This window comes from Emericellopsis cladophorae, assembly GCF_022114955.1.
Source record: "Emericellopsis cladophorae strain MUM 19.33 chromosome Unknown NODE_107_length_31430_cov_108_387108, whole genome shotgun sequence".
In the NCBI taxonomy this organism is placed as follows: Eukaryota; Fungi; Ascomycota; class Sordariomycetes; order Hypocreales; family Bionectriaceae; genus Emericellopsis; species Emericellopsis cladophorae.
Genome location: NW_026251032.1, coordinates 1 through 19,031, shown reverse-complemented (window position 1 = coordinate 19,031; position 19,031 = coordinate 1). Strand labels below are relative to the sequence as shown.

Below are 19,031 nucleotides of genomic sequence, written 5' to 3'. Positions count from 1 at the left end.
CGTGGACTCTATGTACTGCTAGGTACTTGTAAGTGGGTCCCGGTTTTGACGAGGCGCACCGTGCGCCACAGTGTTCGTCACTCGAATCGGCACTTTGTGCAACACTCAGCACACAGCGTCCGGCACTAGCGATTCAAGAAGCGGGGGCTATCACGGCACAGAACACATACCCCGCTCTAACTAGCTGACGAAGAAACCTGGTACTTATTATTCTACTTTTCCGGCGATAGATCATCTTGCAACCGATACACCACGGGATACAGTACGGATCACATTTCCAAAATCGCTTCCAGATTTAATCGGAACCGTCGTTCAGAGCGGCTCAGACCGAAAGTCCCCGATCTGTTTCTTGAGGTCTGTTGCAGCTATGCAAGCCGTCAAGCCCCAGTACCAACATTATATTCCGCAATTTATCTTGAGAAACTTCGGCCACCCATTCGTATGCCCCAATACCACGAGCAACAGCTCAAAATGCAAAAAGCGCCATCACAAAAAAGGCCAACACCCGGGCGATCCTGTTGTAGATTGCCTACAACTACTATCAGATGGTTTCAAAATCGAGATGCATCCTATACGGCGCCTTTGCGGTCTCAACGATATGTACACAGACCGGGCATCAACAACAGAATCTCCTCGTCAACTGGAGAGCAAGCTCAGCCAGGTTGAGTCTAGAGCCTGTCATATAGTTCGCAGGATCGTCAAGTCATATGAGCATGGCCAGAGCTCTGTCGAGCTGACCCGGACACAACGGGACATTCTACGCAAGTTCTTGTTCTTATTGATTTTTCGTGGCTCGCAATTCTTTCAAAGATATAATTGCGAGAGCATCGAGGACTACGACCACGATGACCGGGCTTCGTTGAGAGAATTCATGGAAAGACATGAAGTTCAACGGCCGATAGATGTCTGGCTGCATGGGTTAAGTGCCATAATCGATCTCGAACTCGATTTGGGAGATGAATGGGCACAGAAAATGAAGTTGAGCACGTACCCTGCCATCGCAGAGTTCTTTACGGACCATATCGCGAATTTTTGGACCGCTTTATGCACCCCTTCAAGTGAGCACGAGGAATTTGTCCTTCCTGACACGGGTTATAATATTCACGAAGGACCCGTTGTCCATTTTCAGAACAGAAGGAATGGAGAAGACTTTCGAATAGGGCCCCGCTTTCACTATTTTGCGCCTATAGCTCCCCGACTAATGATTGTCGTACGGAATAGAATCCTGCCAGAGCCACGCGAGGACCGCAATCCGGAAACGAAGACTCAGCGTGAAGTATGGCGAAAAGTTTCGAATCAAGGATCTGAATCCATTTTAGAAGACCTTCCAGTTCACAAACCTTTCCCGGATTATTTGAGAGACTTCGATGGAAGTTCGAAACCAAAGCCTGGCTGGGACGGACAGTATCGGAAAAGTGACCGTTTCACATTCCCCTTCTTCCAGATTGGTACGCATCATATGCGTATTATGAACGGCATACTCCTTGACCATGCGTTCCACGGCTCGACAATCATATTCAAACAAAAGAACGTCTTTCTCAATCTTGTGGAATGGTTTTTAACCGAGCCTTGCGAAGTTGGCAAGAACTTAAGCGGCGAACATTGGAAAGGTCAGAAAAGATACATTGAACAGTTAACCGCATTTCTGCTGGCCGAGGGACGAGAGGTCTCAGCTAGGGTCACATTCTACCCAACACGACATGACCTTGACATAGACCGTTTTAGGGAAGAGAACGCTCACACTGAGCGACTCCCTGGGGAATTTGATAGCAGTCAGTCCAGTGAGTCAGGGCAGCCTAGTACGAAGCTAGAGCTACTCCCTGCGAACTACAGATTCAAGGTGAATTTTGGAAGTAAATCAGATAGAGGAACTGGAGACACAGAAAATCAGCGACTGGCGCCTGATCCAAGCGCTAAGAATGAGCACAATCCCGAGGAAGGTCCTTTGGTCGACGTCATTTCCGAAGGAATCACGGATCTATCAAGAGCTTCACACCCCGAGGAAGTTATACCATCGCATACCTTGCCTGATGGCCTGGCTGTATCGCTTGTAATGATACGTGTGTGGCTCAGGAACGCGGAATTGGATCGACGGGATGGTGCTATGACTGGCACCAGGCTTGAAAGCCTCTTACAAAAGTATTTGCAACATCCTAGCCCTGTATTTTGGCTCTTTTTGAAGCAAATTCGACACCGTATATGGAGGCGGGATCAAACAGGCATACCCGCGAGTGAGAAATCGACCTTCGATGAGAGCTTTTGGGCGGGACCAGAAGACAATATTATGGACAGTGAGTTCTGACTTCTATTCGCGGGTGTGCGCAATAAACTGATATCGCATTCCCCTAGTGAAAGCCGTCCTGGACCCTTACGACTCGAATGTTTTAATGTGGGGGGCTTTGACTCACGATATAGGCAAATCACGGATATTTGAAGAGGAAATGAGCCCTGCAGAGCTCACCTATCTGTTCTTAGTTCATGAAGAACCTGAACAGAGCAACGACCCAAACTACAAGCACTTGAGTAAGCTAAAAACAGCGGCAGTACACTCTCAAGAAGGGAAACCACAGGGGGTTGAAAGAAAACGAGACCCTCCGGCTGAATTCAGTTTCTGGAACATGGTATTTATGGCTATATTGATTATCATGCTCGTCTTTGGAGGTATTGTTTTCTGGATACAAGCTCTAGTAGTTGCCGAACAGAATCTGTTAGCTTTTCTTAGCAATATATAGCGCCGCTCGGTCACAGTGCAATTATCCCCTAGAATTCTATAGAATTGGGACTAAACTTTACTTCCTAGCGATATAATCTAGATTTTAGGGGGAATAATACCGCTCGTATGCATATTCGAGGTCTTGATTAACTCGTAGTTCAGATGTAGAAGATACTGCCGGACTGTCACAATTACCGCTTGAGCACCTGGCGAGTTCTTGCGTTCTATTCTGCAAGAAGTTGCACAGAATCCTCCCGGTACAGGACCCACGTGTTGTCCATGCAAACATTGATGAAGAAGGCAGAGGTTATCATTGCGACACTCGCAGGCGTGCCAAGAAATAGCCAGGCTCTGCATCGCTTGTAAGGTGCCGAGATAGTTCACCCCAGCAACTCGCGACGAAGATACAGCACTTCCACCTCTATGATCTCAGCCTTACCGTAGTGGTCCGGGCATATTGCATCGCCGCAAGTGACCATGCTCTCGGTCATCTGGACTGGAAACCATGGATGTACCTGAACGGACGCCCACCCATGACCCTGCAACGTTGGCTGATGCAAAACCCGATGCTACAGTACATTTGACTACACAGATCAATACTTCTGGCTGCAGCCTCCCTTTCAGTCCTGTATGTAATCCAATTCTCCCCCACTTGCCCGGGGCCATACTGACAAAGAACTTCCCATGAAGCCAGCATTCCATACGCCGATTCCCAAACTTCCATCAACACCCTCGCACCTGCCCTCGAAGCATAGCAATGGGCGCCGAAGCGACGTCAGCCTTGCGTCTTCCTTTACATTCGGCTCGAGACCCCCGCCCAAGGACAAATAGTGCACAACGGCCCAGCAAGCTATGATGAAACATAAACAACAATAACGGCACCCGCTTCCGCCTTCACCTTACATGGATCATGGTCCAAACTGCTGTGTCACCCCGCGCTCATCCATTGACCTGGCCATCTCCCGCACGGATACTGTCGTTCGAACCAGAGGTGGAGATATTCACAGCTCCGAACTGTTTGCCGTGTATTCCAACAACAGTCAAGACAACAAACCTGAAATCACCTCTCTCGGGTTTTTGACTTACAGGGTAGATCCAAATGAAGAATCAATTCAACCACACAGCACTTGAAGGTATTCCACATACCCATGAGTCGTTATGTCCTTCGAGATACTACTTTCTTGCGCCGATGAAATGCAGCTGAGTCTTTGTAGCGGAGAATGACTTCTACCGTTAGACTGTCAACACCGCTCGCCGCCGCCAGGGCCGTCACTAAACACTGCACGGCACGGACATTTCATCAGTCACAATTCAACACTTAACAAACGCCCAAGAGCTGCCCATCCTAGGCTTACAGCTGTTCAACTCACCAGACACAAGACCTCGACTGTCCGCTCCGACACATCCTACATCTGAATGCCCAAGACGTGAGCTCATCCGAGGATGCGTCCCCGACCACGACTGGCCAGACACCAGACCCTGTTCAAAAAGACTCTTCCTCGGATGCCATCAACAAACGACCGGGAGAAGCTTGGCCCTGGCTCTTGGATCATTCACGGTTTAGTCCCAGGAGTCTTGGCAAGCCCATGTCCAAAGCATCCATGCCTTGGGATTGACACAACGGAAAGTCTGCAACTTTGCTGCACATGCCTCACTCACCCAAGGCCCCTCTGCTCGTACATTCCCCTCGCACTCAATCTAAAAAGCATTTGGACTGCTGAAATGGTGTCGCGACGCCAGCTTCAAACACATCGCTTCCCTGGAGCCGCAAGCCGCAAGCTGCAAAAGCCATGGCCCATCAGGAGTCGATCCAAGACTGCTCTTGATGACGAGGTGCTGGATGCGACATTAAGACACATACATGCCCCAGTGGTGAGGTCTTCGACCATGGACAAGGACTCAAGACGCACTGACACTCTCGCCACTGACTCGTCGTTCGCCCGGTGGTTTTGGTTTGAGATGCCACCTCGAGGCAGTCAACAATTCAACTCGACAGGCCGACTAAAGTGGGCTGTTACCACTTGACATGAAAGCCGTCAAAAGTACGTCTGAGTCGAGCTCAAATTCACGGACGCTGTGCAGCAATGACTCCTCTAGAAGAGGTCGTACCGCCGACAGTATCCCACCGAATAACCCCCAAGCTAAGGCATGGCTCAATGCCCATGCCGTCGACGACGTGGACTATTGCTATTTCGACAAAGACCAAATGCCTCATGGCACTTGAGTGTGCGCAAAATTCAAAGCAGCTTTGACGTCTACGACAGTTCAATGGTTTGCTCTGCGCCCGGTCGACTGCCACTCCTCATGAGTTTGGTCGGATGTTGCCTAAGTCGACAAGAAGACTTGGTTCAGCGGTCACGCGCGACACCGAGTGCCTCAAGAATGCGTGCAATGCAATACTGCGTGTTCAGTTGTTTCATTTGCCTGCTCGAATCAGCTGCTTCTTCAACGCCTCCCCTGCTCTGGCGCTGACATCCTTGACCACCAGCCTTGTTTGGCTCTACCCAACCCGCGGTCAAAGTTCAAGAGACCGAAGCGACGAAGAGGAGATCATCTGCCAATTTTCGGAAGGTCTGTTGTACCTAGTTCGGCCGCTACTCTCGCCCAAGGGACGATCGCAGGAAATCTTCACCGACGCCGCGGTCCGTGTCCGCAAAGAGACCCGACTATTCGAATGCATACTTGTTGTTTATCACGTACGACGAGGAAGACCCAGAATTAGAGGAGAAACAGACGAGCATATTGAGGAGACTGGATTTCAGCTAAATGGCTAACTCCATCTTCCGACGGGCGTGGCAGCTGAGGGTCGAGCACTGATCGCGGTCAGGGGAGCTCGCGGAGAGGTCGAGTCTAGCCGGAAGCTGTCGCCACGACTAGTTGTTCTCTTCACCGCGAGCAAGCCACCTGACACTCTTGCCCTCATCCGCTTGTATTGACAAGCTTTTGTCACTAAGTCAAAGGACACTCCATCGGACAGGATGCGGGAAACAGGAGCCGTTAGTGCACAGCGCCTGTGGCCTTTTGAAGCCATGTCACAAAAAAGGAGCTGGCCGCGCGCCCAGAGCACTTGGCCCGTTCCAAGCGCACATTGCACGGAGAGCTCGTTAAGAACGCCGCCATACTCTGCCACCACCCAGGTTGGATGAAACCGCTGGCCGACTCTCGCCAGCCTCGCATGCGACTCGCTGAGGCTGGCCGTTTTGTCCTATCCGACATTGCCTCTGAGACGTTCCACAGCTCACTTGGTCTGACCCATACGCCTCGCGTCCTCACTTTGCCTTTTGTCACCGAGTTCGAGCGCTCACTTTCCATGGCTGCCTCGCTTCTCATGACACCATGCAGGCTGTATCGTGCTGGTGACGCAGCAGGTGAGTGCAAGCCTCGGCCAGATTGAGTTCCTGCTAACGGCGTCAAAGGCTACCATCTCGAATGCCGAGCGTTCTTTGATTGCCAAACCACGATCAACCCCGGGAACAATTGTCGAAATCATTTGCTGCACGTCAGTGGCATAGAACTAGTGCAAGTGGGCTTTCGGAACCTTGGTACGTGTAAAGCATACGGGATCACACCGGCAAAATCGGCGACGACCCATGCAGAACGCCGGGGGAGTGTTTGGGCATGAGTAGCAGCATTGCCGCGACCAAGTTCGGGTCCACAGATACCGTTGTCTATCCCAACCTGTTGGCGTTTAAGGCTATTACGCAATCAGGTGCTTTGGAACAAAGGAGCCCCGAACTCTCGATCCCAGAACTTCATGTTCGGCGCTGACCATACAATTGACTTTGGTGCGTCTTGATGCGAGCTCCAGAGAACACAAAAGCCCTAAGCCCATTGTCTTCACGTTCAGTGGCGACCACAGTGTCGAACACACCGCTGGCTTTGGTGTCTATTCACCCATAGGCTTCGGCGCTCGCCTTTCAAAGTCAATTATGCGTCAATTGAGGGCTTGCAGAACGCCCTTGGCTCTACCATGAAGATTCCCGGAGCCATCATCGCCCAGTGCCGACACCAACAAGGACAACTCCCACTTAGGGAGACAAACATCCGCCAGATCGGTGCTTCCAAAACGGCCAAGGCTCTACCGGGAAGCTTTCCGGGGCCATGCTGCCCAGCGCCGTCACAAATAAGGCGAAGCTTGACTTGGACCGGGGCTTTGACCAGAGCGATCTGCGGCTGCACCCAAATCAGTGCAGAAAGAACAAACGCGAGATGTCCCAGTATCCTCAAAATGATGCTGCGACCTGCTTTGACAAGTTGTGGCGAGAAAGACCTCAAACAAGGGCAGGCAGTCGGTGTCGGTCCAGTAAGTCCGATGAGTGTGTTGGTGGTTTCCAGCGCTTACCTTGGAAGTGATAGACCCAGAATCCCGCATCGTCACTTAAAGTACTAGATTCTCCCTCTCTTTCTGTCTTGGTCGTCATATTGCCATGTAAAGCTGCTGATTCCCCTACAGCTGGCCGCCAACACGACTTTCATGGGACTGCCTGTCGGATGTGACACGAAGATTCAGCGGCTCTTAGACAGAAAAAGTCTCTAAAACTCTTTGCACTGTGTCGCAGCCCATTTTTTGTCCAGAAGCTGTATCCTCCTCAGTGGAAACTATTAGTGGCCCTGGGCTCAAGGGCTTCTTTCGTCCAGTGGCGTGCGAGCCAGGGCAGGCTTGGACTTCGAGATGAAGGCGCGCAGATAGGCGCGGCCAGGACTATCCAGAGCCGTAGCATCGACCGCGTTCCAGAATGAGCTGCTGGGGATTTGCGTGAGTGATAGTGGGCAATGAGAGCGCATTTCACCCTGAAACGATTGTGATCAGGACAAAAGCCCCTCTCGACCCTCCCCACGCCCTTCGACATCGTCTCGATCTGTTGCTCGACTGCGAAGGAATCTCAGGGAATTTCAGGAGTAAACTACCCTCACAATATATGCGTTTTATGACTCTAATTCTATGATATGCTCGGAAGAGGCCAACCGCACTGGCCGGGCGTTGGCGTTGCCGTCAAGCATTGTACACAAAAAGACAATTCTTAGGTGTATGGGCGAAGACGCCACCGAGTCCGCGGCTCTCCACACGACTGTTGTCGCTGATTTACGATGTCTAGACTGCTATGGAAGATTGAGATCAGCCAAAACCCTCCACGAAGGAGTGACCGAGTCGCACCAAGTAGAGTTTGTCTTCGCCGGCGACGCTCGTATGCCACCCAAGAGTCCCCTTTACGGATTGTGGCTGTCAGACTAGAATCTCACAACTGACGAGCAACTTCCTAGATAACAGTGCTTTGCCAAAGACCAAAGCTACTTTCAGTGTTGAGGGATAGCACGCTTTGGCCCGAGGGCCGAAGCAAGCTAACGTTTTCTCGTTAGTCGAGGGGTCGCTGTACCAATTCACTCACTAATTTACGCCCAAGGAAAACGACACCGCTACAATAGTCCTCAACTACCCAGGTATAATACGACACACGTGATCAGCTAAATCAGCCGCTGTTCCTTCCTGGCATGCGGCTTATCGGAGCAGCAAGGAATTGTCGAGATTGGGAACAGCTTCGCGGACATCAGCAGCGCGCAGACCAAAGGGAACTTGAATCTTGCTCCTGCTTGCTTTCGGCGAACTAGAACGCGTCCGGCCGGAAGGGATTAACAAGACCTTTGACGGTTTCCATGTTATCGAGCACCGTGGCCTCGGTACCGGAGAATTTGAAGAACAAGGTCGATGTCTCCTTTCACAGGCTCCTCCCGAACTCCTGGAGCTATTTACCTAACCAGATCCCGCTTTATAGCGCGCGCGAGGGGCACCAAAAACTGATGTGGTCGAAGCGACAACTTGCTGCGACCGCCTGGCTCTCATCACCGCTCATCAAAATCACACCGCGTAAGAGGCCCCCTTGGCCCCTCCTCCTCAGCCGCACGAGCTGAAGAAGTAAGCCGGGAAACACCAATGACACGACAGTACGGAGCTGCGCCAATGCCGCCGCGTGACAGGCCTCGTCACATGCCATTATCTCGGCAGCACCGGATACGGCGATTCAAGAATATGCAAGTAATATGAGCTGACACTTCGTGGCTCTCGCTCACACGACCAAGAAAATCTCAACCCACTACCTACGAGCACTACCATCCCTATCATGAGTTTAGAGGCGGACACGAGGGTCTGGGACAAGACCGCCCGTTCGTACGCAAAATCCAAAGTCTCGGATCAAGCAGGATACCAGCGAACCCTAGACCGTACGCGCAGTCTCCTTAAGCCCACCGACCGCGCCCTGGAGTTGGGCTGCGGGACAGGCTCCACGGCGCTCTTGCTAGCTCGACATGTGCAGTCGTATCTAGCGACCGACATCTCTCCTGAAATGACCAAAATCTGCGAGGAGAAAAAGCAACATGAAGATAGCAACGCGGTCGGGTTGCACGCGCTGAGTTTTCGGGCGGCAAGCGCCGAGTCGCTCGCTGCCGAGAACCCTTGTTTCGATGTTATCCTCGGCTTTAACTACCTTCACCTAGTACGCGACTTGCCTACCACTTTGCAAAGCGTGTACACAATGCTCAAGGATGGTGGTCTGTTTATCACCAAGACTGGCTGTGTGGGCGATATGAACGTGCTCCTCCCCTGGGTGGTTCTGCCTATTATGCAAATGGTTGGGAAGGCTCCGTATGTTAATGTATTTCCGGCCGGTGATCTCGTGAACCAGATCTGCTCGGCTGGGTTTGAAGTACTTTGCATGGAGATGCATGGATCTTCGGGGTTGGAGTACGAGAATCGTTGGTACATAGTGGCTCGGAAGACCTCCTCCGTCTCGATAGGCCATGGACACTCCACGTCTTAGGAAGCCTTCCCGATGGGAAAGCTAAACTCACCCGTCCGCGAAATCAAGGCAGGTCGTCAAACTGGAGGCGGGCCGGTCTCTTTTCCTCATGTTGGTGTCGATCCACGAATGGTGTCGATCCACGAATGTGACAGACAGCAGCAAGACCAGGACAATAGCGATAGCATAGCAAACAGGGCAAATGCGCAGTAAGAATGATCAAGCTCATGCATGCCGAATCACGGGACGTGACCAGCACAAGGCAACGATCGGAAACAATATCCACAATGGACAAAAATACGGGCTGCGCGAGGTATCGCCGCTGACGCCCATGAGGGAGAGAATGGGCACGAAGTACGAGGTGACGAAGTTGGCGGCGGAGAGCTGGGCGAGGGCGTAGGAGACGAGGGACTGCTAGATACGGCGGAGGTTGGCAGGGACGGTGAAGGCCTCACGGAGGATGGAGACGATGGCGATGCCGCGCGAGGCGTCATGGAAGTGGTTCTTTTCCTAGGCGGAAGAGGGAGAGCAGCATGACGACGCTGCACCAGGAGGCGAGCAGGCCGCGTATGGCCGTCGGGACAATCTCGACAACAGCCATCATCATCGTCCCGCGGCGGCATCTTTGGCCTCGGCACCACCCTTCGCGTGGCCCGACGCGGCTACCGCAACGTCACCGTCTTTGACAGGCAGCCCTGCGAGGCGCTGAGCTCTCTTCTACGGCCATGAGACCGACGACGACACCAAAGACAACGCTCGACGCGTCCTGGGCACAAGGACCCGCAACGGCAAGACGCGCAGTGCTGCCTTGGCCGTCCTGGCCTGTGGCAGATTAACGCCCGTCCTCCTTCCCCAGCTCAACGGTCTGTGTGAGGCGACAGCCGGCAGCGTCGCCCTCCTTCACATCCCACACGCCTCACCGTGACAGCCAGCATCCTGTCTGCGAGAGGCTGACCAATTTTCCCGTGCAGGCCCGACGCGTCATCGACCGCCTCCTCGACGTGCACATGCCGGAGCTGGCGAGCGAGGGCATTGCTATTGCCATTGCCAAGACGCGCATCTGCTGGTACATAGATATGTTTGACAATCACTTTGTCGTCGATCGGGTACCACGTCCACAGGGCCTCATGGTAGCCACGGGCGGCAGCGGCCACCCCTTCAAGTACCTGCCGAATATTGGAGACTGGGTCATCGATGTCATGGAGGGCGTCGGGCTTTCGCGGCCGGCTGTGCGGGCGTGGCGGTCGAGGGGGTCGAATGGCGAGAACCCGCCGGTCACCACGCTGATGATGGGCGCCCGGGGCGACAGGGTTCTGTCAAACTTTGCGCTCGTGCGGCGTGTCTCTAAGGATGCCAAATGTGCGACATTGGCAGAGTCGAGATTGCCAGAGCTCGTTGTACCAGCGGAGCCGGGGATTCTGCTCCGCTGTTTGTCTGTCTCCACAGTAATTGTCTACAGGCTACAGGCATTGTGTCACACGCTTTCACCGAACCTCAATAGAAACTTGGAGCTTCGACATGTTTGGGCTCGTAGGTACGCCTTCACGGGCTTGATGTAGAACGATTAACTTGGGCACCACGCGTTTTCTTCTTTTCTTCTTCCTTTTTTTTGGGACGTGTGATAGATTGACAGCTCAAACATTATGCCGGACTCACCAAATACACAGTTTACGTTTGACACAGGCTCACATCTTGTCCCCCGCACAAGCTTACTTAAATCTCACCCATGAACCAAATCCGTAGCTTGGGCAGCATAAACAAGAATAAAGGATACAAACCAGAGTGAAAACTAATAAGTTCCTGAGCGTAAATATGCCTACTCGGACAGACATGAGAGTGACAGCAGAAACCACGAAGTTCTAGGGTAGCCATCACGCAGCCAAAACGCGCAACATAACTTACATCCGTATCGTGGTTTCATAATATAGGGAAAGAAATTACCTATGCTTTCCCAGCTTGCCTTTCTAGACAAAATTTGAGCTAGTGTATAGCTCTGAATACATGGTTCTCTAGTCGCCTGCCTTGTGCAGACGAGGAGTTACTCGCGCGATAGCTCTGTTCATAACACCCAATGCTTCCGGGTAGGTGGCACTAGACGCAGCGGAACGTTTGCCGACTCCTCGACACGATGGAAAACAAAACCCTCGCGGTCTACTGACTATGGCTGGGGATAAGATTGATAGAGACATGATCGCATGCCAAACGGTCCCAGTAACGCATCATCATATTGCCTTGCCACTGGAAGGAGCTGTTGTTCGAGAACGGTTAGGGTTAGATAGCCGGGATGCCTTAGCATCGTGGTATCTTAATATCCCTCAGTCAGCAATCGTGGTTTCCGGCGCGGCCACGCCGCATTTGCGCAAACACTCCTCATCATGTTGGAAATTGATGGACCAGGGTCATTTCATCGTTCTGAGACGCTGGAGGCACGGTGTTTGAATCGACGGGAGAGAATGACACGCAGATTGTTGGGCATTGGAAAGCTGGCGGGGTGACGACTGATGCCGTTGGACTCACAAACGGACACATGGCAAAGGGCCTGTCGGCAAGCATCGGCTGAAAGTGATCGCGCTCCTGGAAGTTGGAGTGCACGTGGACATGATTGCCGTCTCCCAGACAAAGCCTGTATATACGTAAGATGTGCCCGACGGATGGAACCATGGCTCTTGAACAGAACACTGTAGATTGCTAGCAAGTACTTCTGTTAGAGTTGCCAATAATGGCTTCCACAACCACATACGACCATACCCAGTGGAAAATACGGGATCCCGTCCGCTCTCCCATAGTCAAGCCGCTGAGGGGCTGATTAGTAGTTGGGTCGGTGACGACCAGCGAATACCGGCTGGACTAATGACAGGCCCCTTCGCTGAAGCGCTATATCATTATGCGGTGCGATACAACCAGGGCGCAGACGAGCGTATCCGAAATTGTCCCGCATGGCGAATAGAGGCCGCGAGGGGATAAGCTAAATTTCAACCCCGACTAGCACGAGCAAGAAGTCGTCCGGACACTTGTCAGCACACAGGACCTCATCTAGATCTCACGTTTGAGATGCAGAGGGTTCAAATTTTGAAGAGGGGGCATCCGAAACGGATCATTGGCCAGCATCAGATCATACATTTGAAAGTGATCTGGGAAACAGTAGAGTCGATGTGGGAGTAGGAAAAGATTGTCTAGGAGGCCGACCCGGAGCTGCTCTTCCAGTACTGGGACAGCCTGTGTACGGGCCGCGGCCCATGGGCGAAAATGGTCTATGGGAGGTCTTCCGAGTGATCGGATCGCCTAGACGGGCATGCGACACGCCGGACTTTGGGAAGACGCCGACGAGGTCATCTGAGCGACGCATGTTCGTCCGGGTTCATCGCGGTAGATGCGCCTGTGACCTGCCAGCTTCGACTGGAGGGATTCCAAGACGACATGATCGTAGCGCGGCCAGTTTGGCGCGATCGAACTAGACGTGTCGCGCGTCGCACTCTAGTCGGTGCGTGCACTGTTTGATTCGAGGAGAATGCCTCGCAAGTGTACGAATTGTAGAGAAGAATTGGGGAATGCATAGCCTGGTGAGGGAATGGAAGGAACTGTCGATTAGATGGATAAGTACCGAGTACGTCGAGTCGATGTGCGGACAGTGGTCGATTCGAGCGAGCCTTGTTCCCGAAGTGCTGTCCAATAATGTCACGGCGGCTTTGTAGAGCGAGTTTAGAGATCGTCGGCATCTGATTAGCGAAATATGCGGCTGTGCAGCCGACTTACAGCCAAGCCAAGCAGGGTCCTGACTCCTAAATCCTGATCGCGCGTCGCAGGGTCACACCCACACACCCCTTCCCCCCCCCTTTTGCAAACAAACACCTAAACAAACACCTATTCGAGAACTAACTATCAAAAGCCACACAGCGGGGGATGTTGCCGAGGAAAATCACGGTCGACGGTGGCAGAGCAGACTACTACGCTGGATCAGCCCCAGCTGTTATCGTGGAACCTGGACGACAATGGCAATCTTCGGAGGCGACTGACGAACCCCCTGTCTAGTAAATCCAATTCAACAATGTCTTCTATTGTCATAAGCCCAAGTTTGTGCAAGATCAATTGCGTTGTTAAAAATGTTGCCTGCTGGGAATCCGAAATCAGCAGCTATGGCTAGACTACGATGTCCTTGTCCCGACCGCGACAAATGCCATGCGCGGTCTAGCTGCAATGCCCATGTGCCTGGGGATGCCCGATTTACTTTGGAGGAATCGGGCAACTTGGAAGCTGGATCCAGAAAAACTTTTGAGATTTTGACCAAGTTGCCAAGTCGTAGCAGACGTAAATTAAAGAAGAATTCCTTGGTATACCATGTCCTACATCACACATTGAAGCAAGCACCGGAGACACAATCGAATCTCCTGAAACAAAACTAGATTCATGTTGAAAGCACCATGAGCAGGGCCGTCCTGACTTCCTTATCACGGAAAAGGACCTGGTTTGACTGTCTTGGGTGACGCATCAGCTGTCCCAACGAGTCAGCGACGGTTCAGAGCATGCAAGCGACATTGACAAATGGACCTAAGTGGAGAGGCTAAATGTGCTTTACGAGCCGACTGTGCTCTCCCCGGATTAGTGATCGTCTAGCGCTATCTTTGCGATCCAGCTTCAAAGACTGACCTGGGCGCGAACAGTCTATTCAATATGTCGGGCTGTCACCACCATAGATATTTGGATGGGTACTAGTGGCTTCAATTTCAGCTTGGCTATTTTAGGCGCCCTAGATCAAGACATATGATCAAAGGGTCTTTGTCGGTCTAGCCCCCCCAAAAATCTAGTTTCAGACAGACACCTGGAGTCGCTTAGACACTCTTGCTTTAGCACATCATCCCAAGACGTCGCACTACCTACAATGATAAGGGAAATGTAGACGTGCCACATCAGAAGCCGTGATAGTTGAGCATACATAAGTAGCATTCAATTCAATCTTAATTCTCTTTGTGAAATTCCGAAGTATCAAGCTTTCGTTTACTTGAGTATCCTATACTACCAAGTGTGGGATCCATCCTTTTTTTCCGACAATGCCACTAGTTAATTTGTAGTAAGTTAAATACAGATATAATCATACTCTCCACTGAGTGTACCCTCGCTTGGCTGTGTAGGTCTTCGAATCGTGCAATAGTCAAACTCGTCCCCTAGACAGTATCCACCACTGCATGTTCCCTTGTTGCATTGCCCGGAAGAGACTTGCATAAGGGGATACCACACGATATATCCACTTCCGTTGTCCGGGCAGTCGATGGTGATAGTAGTCCTCAGCGATGTCTCGACCGCCTCACTATACTCGGAGGAGAAGGACGCGCCAATGTCAACAGCATCCTTGAGACCAGCAGTTACATCGAGGCCAACAGTGTATGTCTCGGTAACAGTGACGGACCTCGTCTTGGAGCACGAACCGCCGTTAGGGAGAACGTCGTTGCACACGTACTCCCTGGGGCCGCGAATGTTGACAGCAAAGCCGGACTGGTCGTAGCTGTAGCAGGTGCCTCCGCCCGAGCATTCTTGACGGCGCTCCAGAGATGCAGACTCTTCGACGAGATCTCGGGCCACGCCCATGTCCCTGGGATGGGCGCGCTTCGAGTTGTCCTTATCTGAGCCACCATCACCACTTTCATCGGACTCTTCCTGCGAGGCAGGCCACGCGGGCTGGGTGACAAGTTCACCCTGCTTGGTAGTCTCCCGCTTGCGGGCTTCGTCCCCGGTCAAGGGGTTCTTAGGGTCTTGGACGACTAGGCAGAGATCTCCTTGTCGCTGGACGCCAGCGGCGTCGAGAGCGCCACATTGTCGTTTGAGGCCCGCAAACAAAGCTGGGTTCTCTTCGACCCATTCGTAGCCAGATGAAGTGCACTGAACGTATTTCATCTCGCAATTCTCGTAGGTGAAGGTGACACCATCGCCAAAATCAGGACCGATATGCAGCTCGGTGTTGATCAAGTCGTCGACGTACTTGGCCTCGCATTCATCCCAATCAGGTCGGCTCAGACCGTTGCAGAATGTGCCTGTCAGGCCTGGGGGTACCCAGAACCATTCCTGGGCATGGGTCAAGCCGACGAGTGCAGCAGTGAGTATTGGAATCTTTCCGGGCATTGTGTATAGGTAGAAAGGGAAGCAACGAAGACTGTGAGTGCGTACAGCTGATCTGATGATGATTCGGCGAGTGTTTGAGGTGCTTTGTTTAAGGCCAGTGATTGATAAGTCGAAAAAGAACGCTTTCCTGGGGCGAGGCGACCGAGGGCTTATATACTCCATCCTCGTCTATGCATGCGCCGAGATAGTCAACGATTTGATACTAGTGTCGGTGATGCCGACCTCCAAGTGGTAGCTTTTCAGACCAGAAACATTGGCACACGACATACCTAGAAGCAACTGCGTCGCCTTGGAGCTTCAGGATTCGCCAAGAACCGCCAATGGCTAACGAGGAAGGAAGGTCACGTCTTCTCCCAAGAGACTAATGACAACGCCAAGATGCCACTTCTCACAAGACAGACTATGCTCAAGCACTGCAGTCGACATTCAGTCGTCATGCCCGCTATGCATGTCTAGCACAGATCTTGTGGCCTCCTGGCATCGCAACATCTCTGGGCAGAAATGCAAAGAAACCCTACCTACATCCTCTCTTCTCCTCGCGTCGTCTCTCTAATTCTAACACCGCCATGATCACGCGCAGCTAAAGAGGAGCGCAGTTGTTGCGTGTGCGATGTCTTCCAAGGGGAATTGGCGCCAGGCACTTCTCGGCATCATGAGCCTCAGGGATGACCAGTCCTTACTTCAGACTATAGTGAGACACTACCCCGTAAGAACAAAATAGCGTTGCCCAATCAGCGCCATCCGTTCACTGTCTCAATGTTTGCTGTGCCCATAGGCTGTGGTTTGGGTTACTGTGACGTTGTTCAAATACGTGGGAGATCATCATACTGCACAGTAATATTGGTGCATAATTGCTAGAAACCTAGTCACTGCTTACCAACCCAGCAATCCACAGCAATGGCCATGCGGATGCTAGCGGCAGTTGAAGGATCTAGTAGTTTCGAAGGATTCAAGTCCAAAACCCTTAGAACGCCACCGATGAAACCCACCACGACAGGTCACTGGCTGCAACTGATGCGACGAAATCCTTCGATGATCCTGACTGCCGTCATGACGTACCGATTGCAGCCTCCGATTGATTTCCAAATGCAAGATTGGTCCAATTCGACTGGATGGTTACATGTATATTGTTAGTGCTGATGCAGCCGGCGTTTGCGCATTCTCGGACAACCTAGTAGTAGCAGAGGAGGTATACTAGAGCCCAGTGTCCACCACCGCCGCAGAGCGTCTATGCATCGGTTCGACAATATCTATATCTCCGTGCAAGTATCGTGGAATCCATATACAATTGAGCCGATCTGACTAGTTAGTGCGGATCGCTTTAGAGCTGGGGCGACTTGCCGAGAGCATGCTACGTTGTGGGTGTCGATCTTGCAACCAGGCACACCGACGGAAGACTAACAGACCTTGCTTGCACAGATACACCATAGTTAGTATTAACGTCTTCGTGATTTTACGCGCACGTTGTAGGCGATGAAATTTCATTGAAATGAGTAGAGATACATGTGCATGAACCTCAAGGGCGAATCGTTCCTTGGACTATGTAAATAAACAAACAAACAAAGCTACGGCTATACACCGTGTCGAGCTGGAGGGTTGCCTGACATAGGAGGCTGAAATCCGGGATCGCTCTTGGCTATAGCCCTTTGATATGCCTCCCTCTTGCTGACTCGCTGTAGAAAATTAAGGATCCCGTCGAACCCCTCGAGACTGTAAGGGAAGAACAGCCTAAAAGTCGTGAGTGAGAAGACAAGCATAATGTCTGCTGCTGTAAAGTCGTTACCCGCAAGCCACGGGTTTGTGCTCAGGCAGCTATCAAGGATTTTCAAGGACTTGTTCATCCCATTTATGACCATCTGCGTGCTGATGTTATCCGGTGATAAGCCGTTTCTAGATACCAATGATGCGCGTAGAAGGACGGGTTGGAATGTGCCATTTGTGAAATGCAGAAAGTAAAGATAGTTGGCATAGTTGTCGGCCGAGGGCGAAATTGAGAGCTTTCCGTCTCCATATTTGGTGAGTATGTATTCGAAGATGGCGCCTGACTCGGCGAGCGTGATGCCACCGTCCTGGATAATAGGCGCTGCCTTGGATGGATGCCTATCTAATTTAGCTCTGAACAGGGCCGACGGCCTAGTCGAGGGTCAAATGATGCGTACAGTGCCTGTAATTCAGGAGGGCTTAAAAAAGTTTTAGAATCCCGCTGATATAGCTTGAGCTCATATGGGATGTTGAGCTCCTCGCAAAGCCACACGATGCGCTCGGATTGGCCTCGTTGTAGATGGTGGACCGTCAGCATGATCACGAGTATGTAGATGAGTCGTGAGTTAAGCGACAACGAGTCGTGGTAGTCGCTGTAGATTGGAACTGTGTTTCCTTAGAAAGATTGAGCGAAAAAAGTCCTACGACAGCAAGCCATTGAAATAAGCCGGCTTTATCGGCCTAATGCTCTTGTGTGAGAATGCCTTATTTCCGAACCAATGAATGAGGTTCAACTATCGTATTTATAATCATAATTGTACACCGCTTTTTGGACTCGGACAGGCAGGCAGCCAATGAGACTGAGCAACTCTCTATTGTGGTATCTTAGTGACTCCACACGTGTATGTAAACTAAGGTCTTAAAAGTCTGCGAACGGGTGCCCCGCCTACCTAGAATAAGTGGCACGCCCTCTAACTTCAAGACGCCCTTAATATTATAAAAAATAATCAAATTTAAAGCTAATAATACCGTTAAAAAGGATATTCCTTAGAGTTTAAAAATATATATAATAGCCCCTCACATCACATCACATAGTATATAATTAGCTTCCGCGACCGACCTTTAGAGGCGCGGCTACCTCGCTATAATAAGCAGTTAACGCTACTTATTTAGACGTCGTTATCGCTATACTTAAGAGAGTATATATAGTTCGTCTTAAGTACGGCCCTCTTATAGGGTAACTATATCCTCGCTCCCTTATTAATACTCTCGAGCTTCTATATAACCCCTTATACCCTAGTAACTTATACGCTATAGTTATTAAGGAGGTCTACGGGGACGAGTGCCATACGGAGTCGCTAACTTATCGCACCCGATAGGAAGGCGAGGCGGGCGCTACTAGTCTAGAGGCCGCCGCTAGCTTCTGTTAGGATATACTCGAACTTAGGTAAGAAGGCCGCGAAAGACTATATCTCGCTTTACCTAAGGTTACATAAGGTCTCCGCGGCTCGTGCGCTCTAGTTCGGGTCCGCGTAATACTAGTTAAGGTAAGCTAAGAACTTATAAGGGTCTTAGTTAGCTTATACCCTTACTTCGTAATAAGCCCGTACGATATATTACGCGTTAGTATCTAAGTAGCTGTCAGGGGGGGTCGGTCGGCAGGTAGGACGGGGAACACTCGGTCAGGCTGATCTGGTCTATTGCTACGGATAGGC

General features: G+C 51.5%; 2 protein-coding genes across 2 annotated transcripts; one reads left to right on the top strand and one right to left on the bottom strand.

Moving 5' to 3' along the window:
- Nucleotides 1–8,829: 8,829 nt before the first annotated feature.
- J7T54_002874 (uncharacterized protein) lies at nt 8,830–11,182 on the top strand (the record flags this gene model as incomplete). The annotated part of the gene is made up of 4 exons (XM_051510474.1): nt 8,830–9,350; nt 10,282–10,371; nt 10,433–10,932; nt 11,172–11,182. The coding sequence occupies 4 exons, from the start codon at nt 8,830–8,832 to the stop codon at nt 11,180–11,182; spliced, it is 1,122 nt and encodes a 373-aa protein (XP_051358628.1).
- A 3,392-nt stretch (nt 11,183–14,574) lies between these two features.
- Nucleotides 14,575–15,615, bottom strand: J7T54_002873 (uncharacterized protein; the record flags this gene model as incomplete). Its single annotated transcript, XM_051510473.1, has 1 exon — nt 14,575–15,615. One exon carries the CDS (start codon nt 15,613–15,615, stop codon nt 14,575–14,577), a length of 1,041 nt encoding a protein of 346 aa, XP_051358627.1.
- Nucleotides 15,616–19,031: the final 3,416 nt, after the last annotated feature.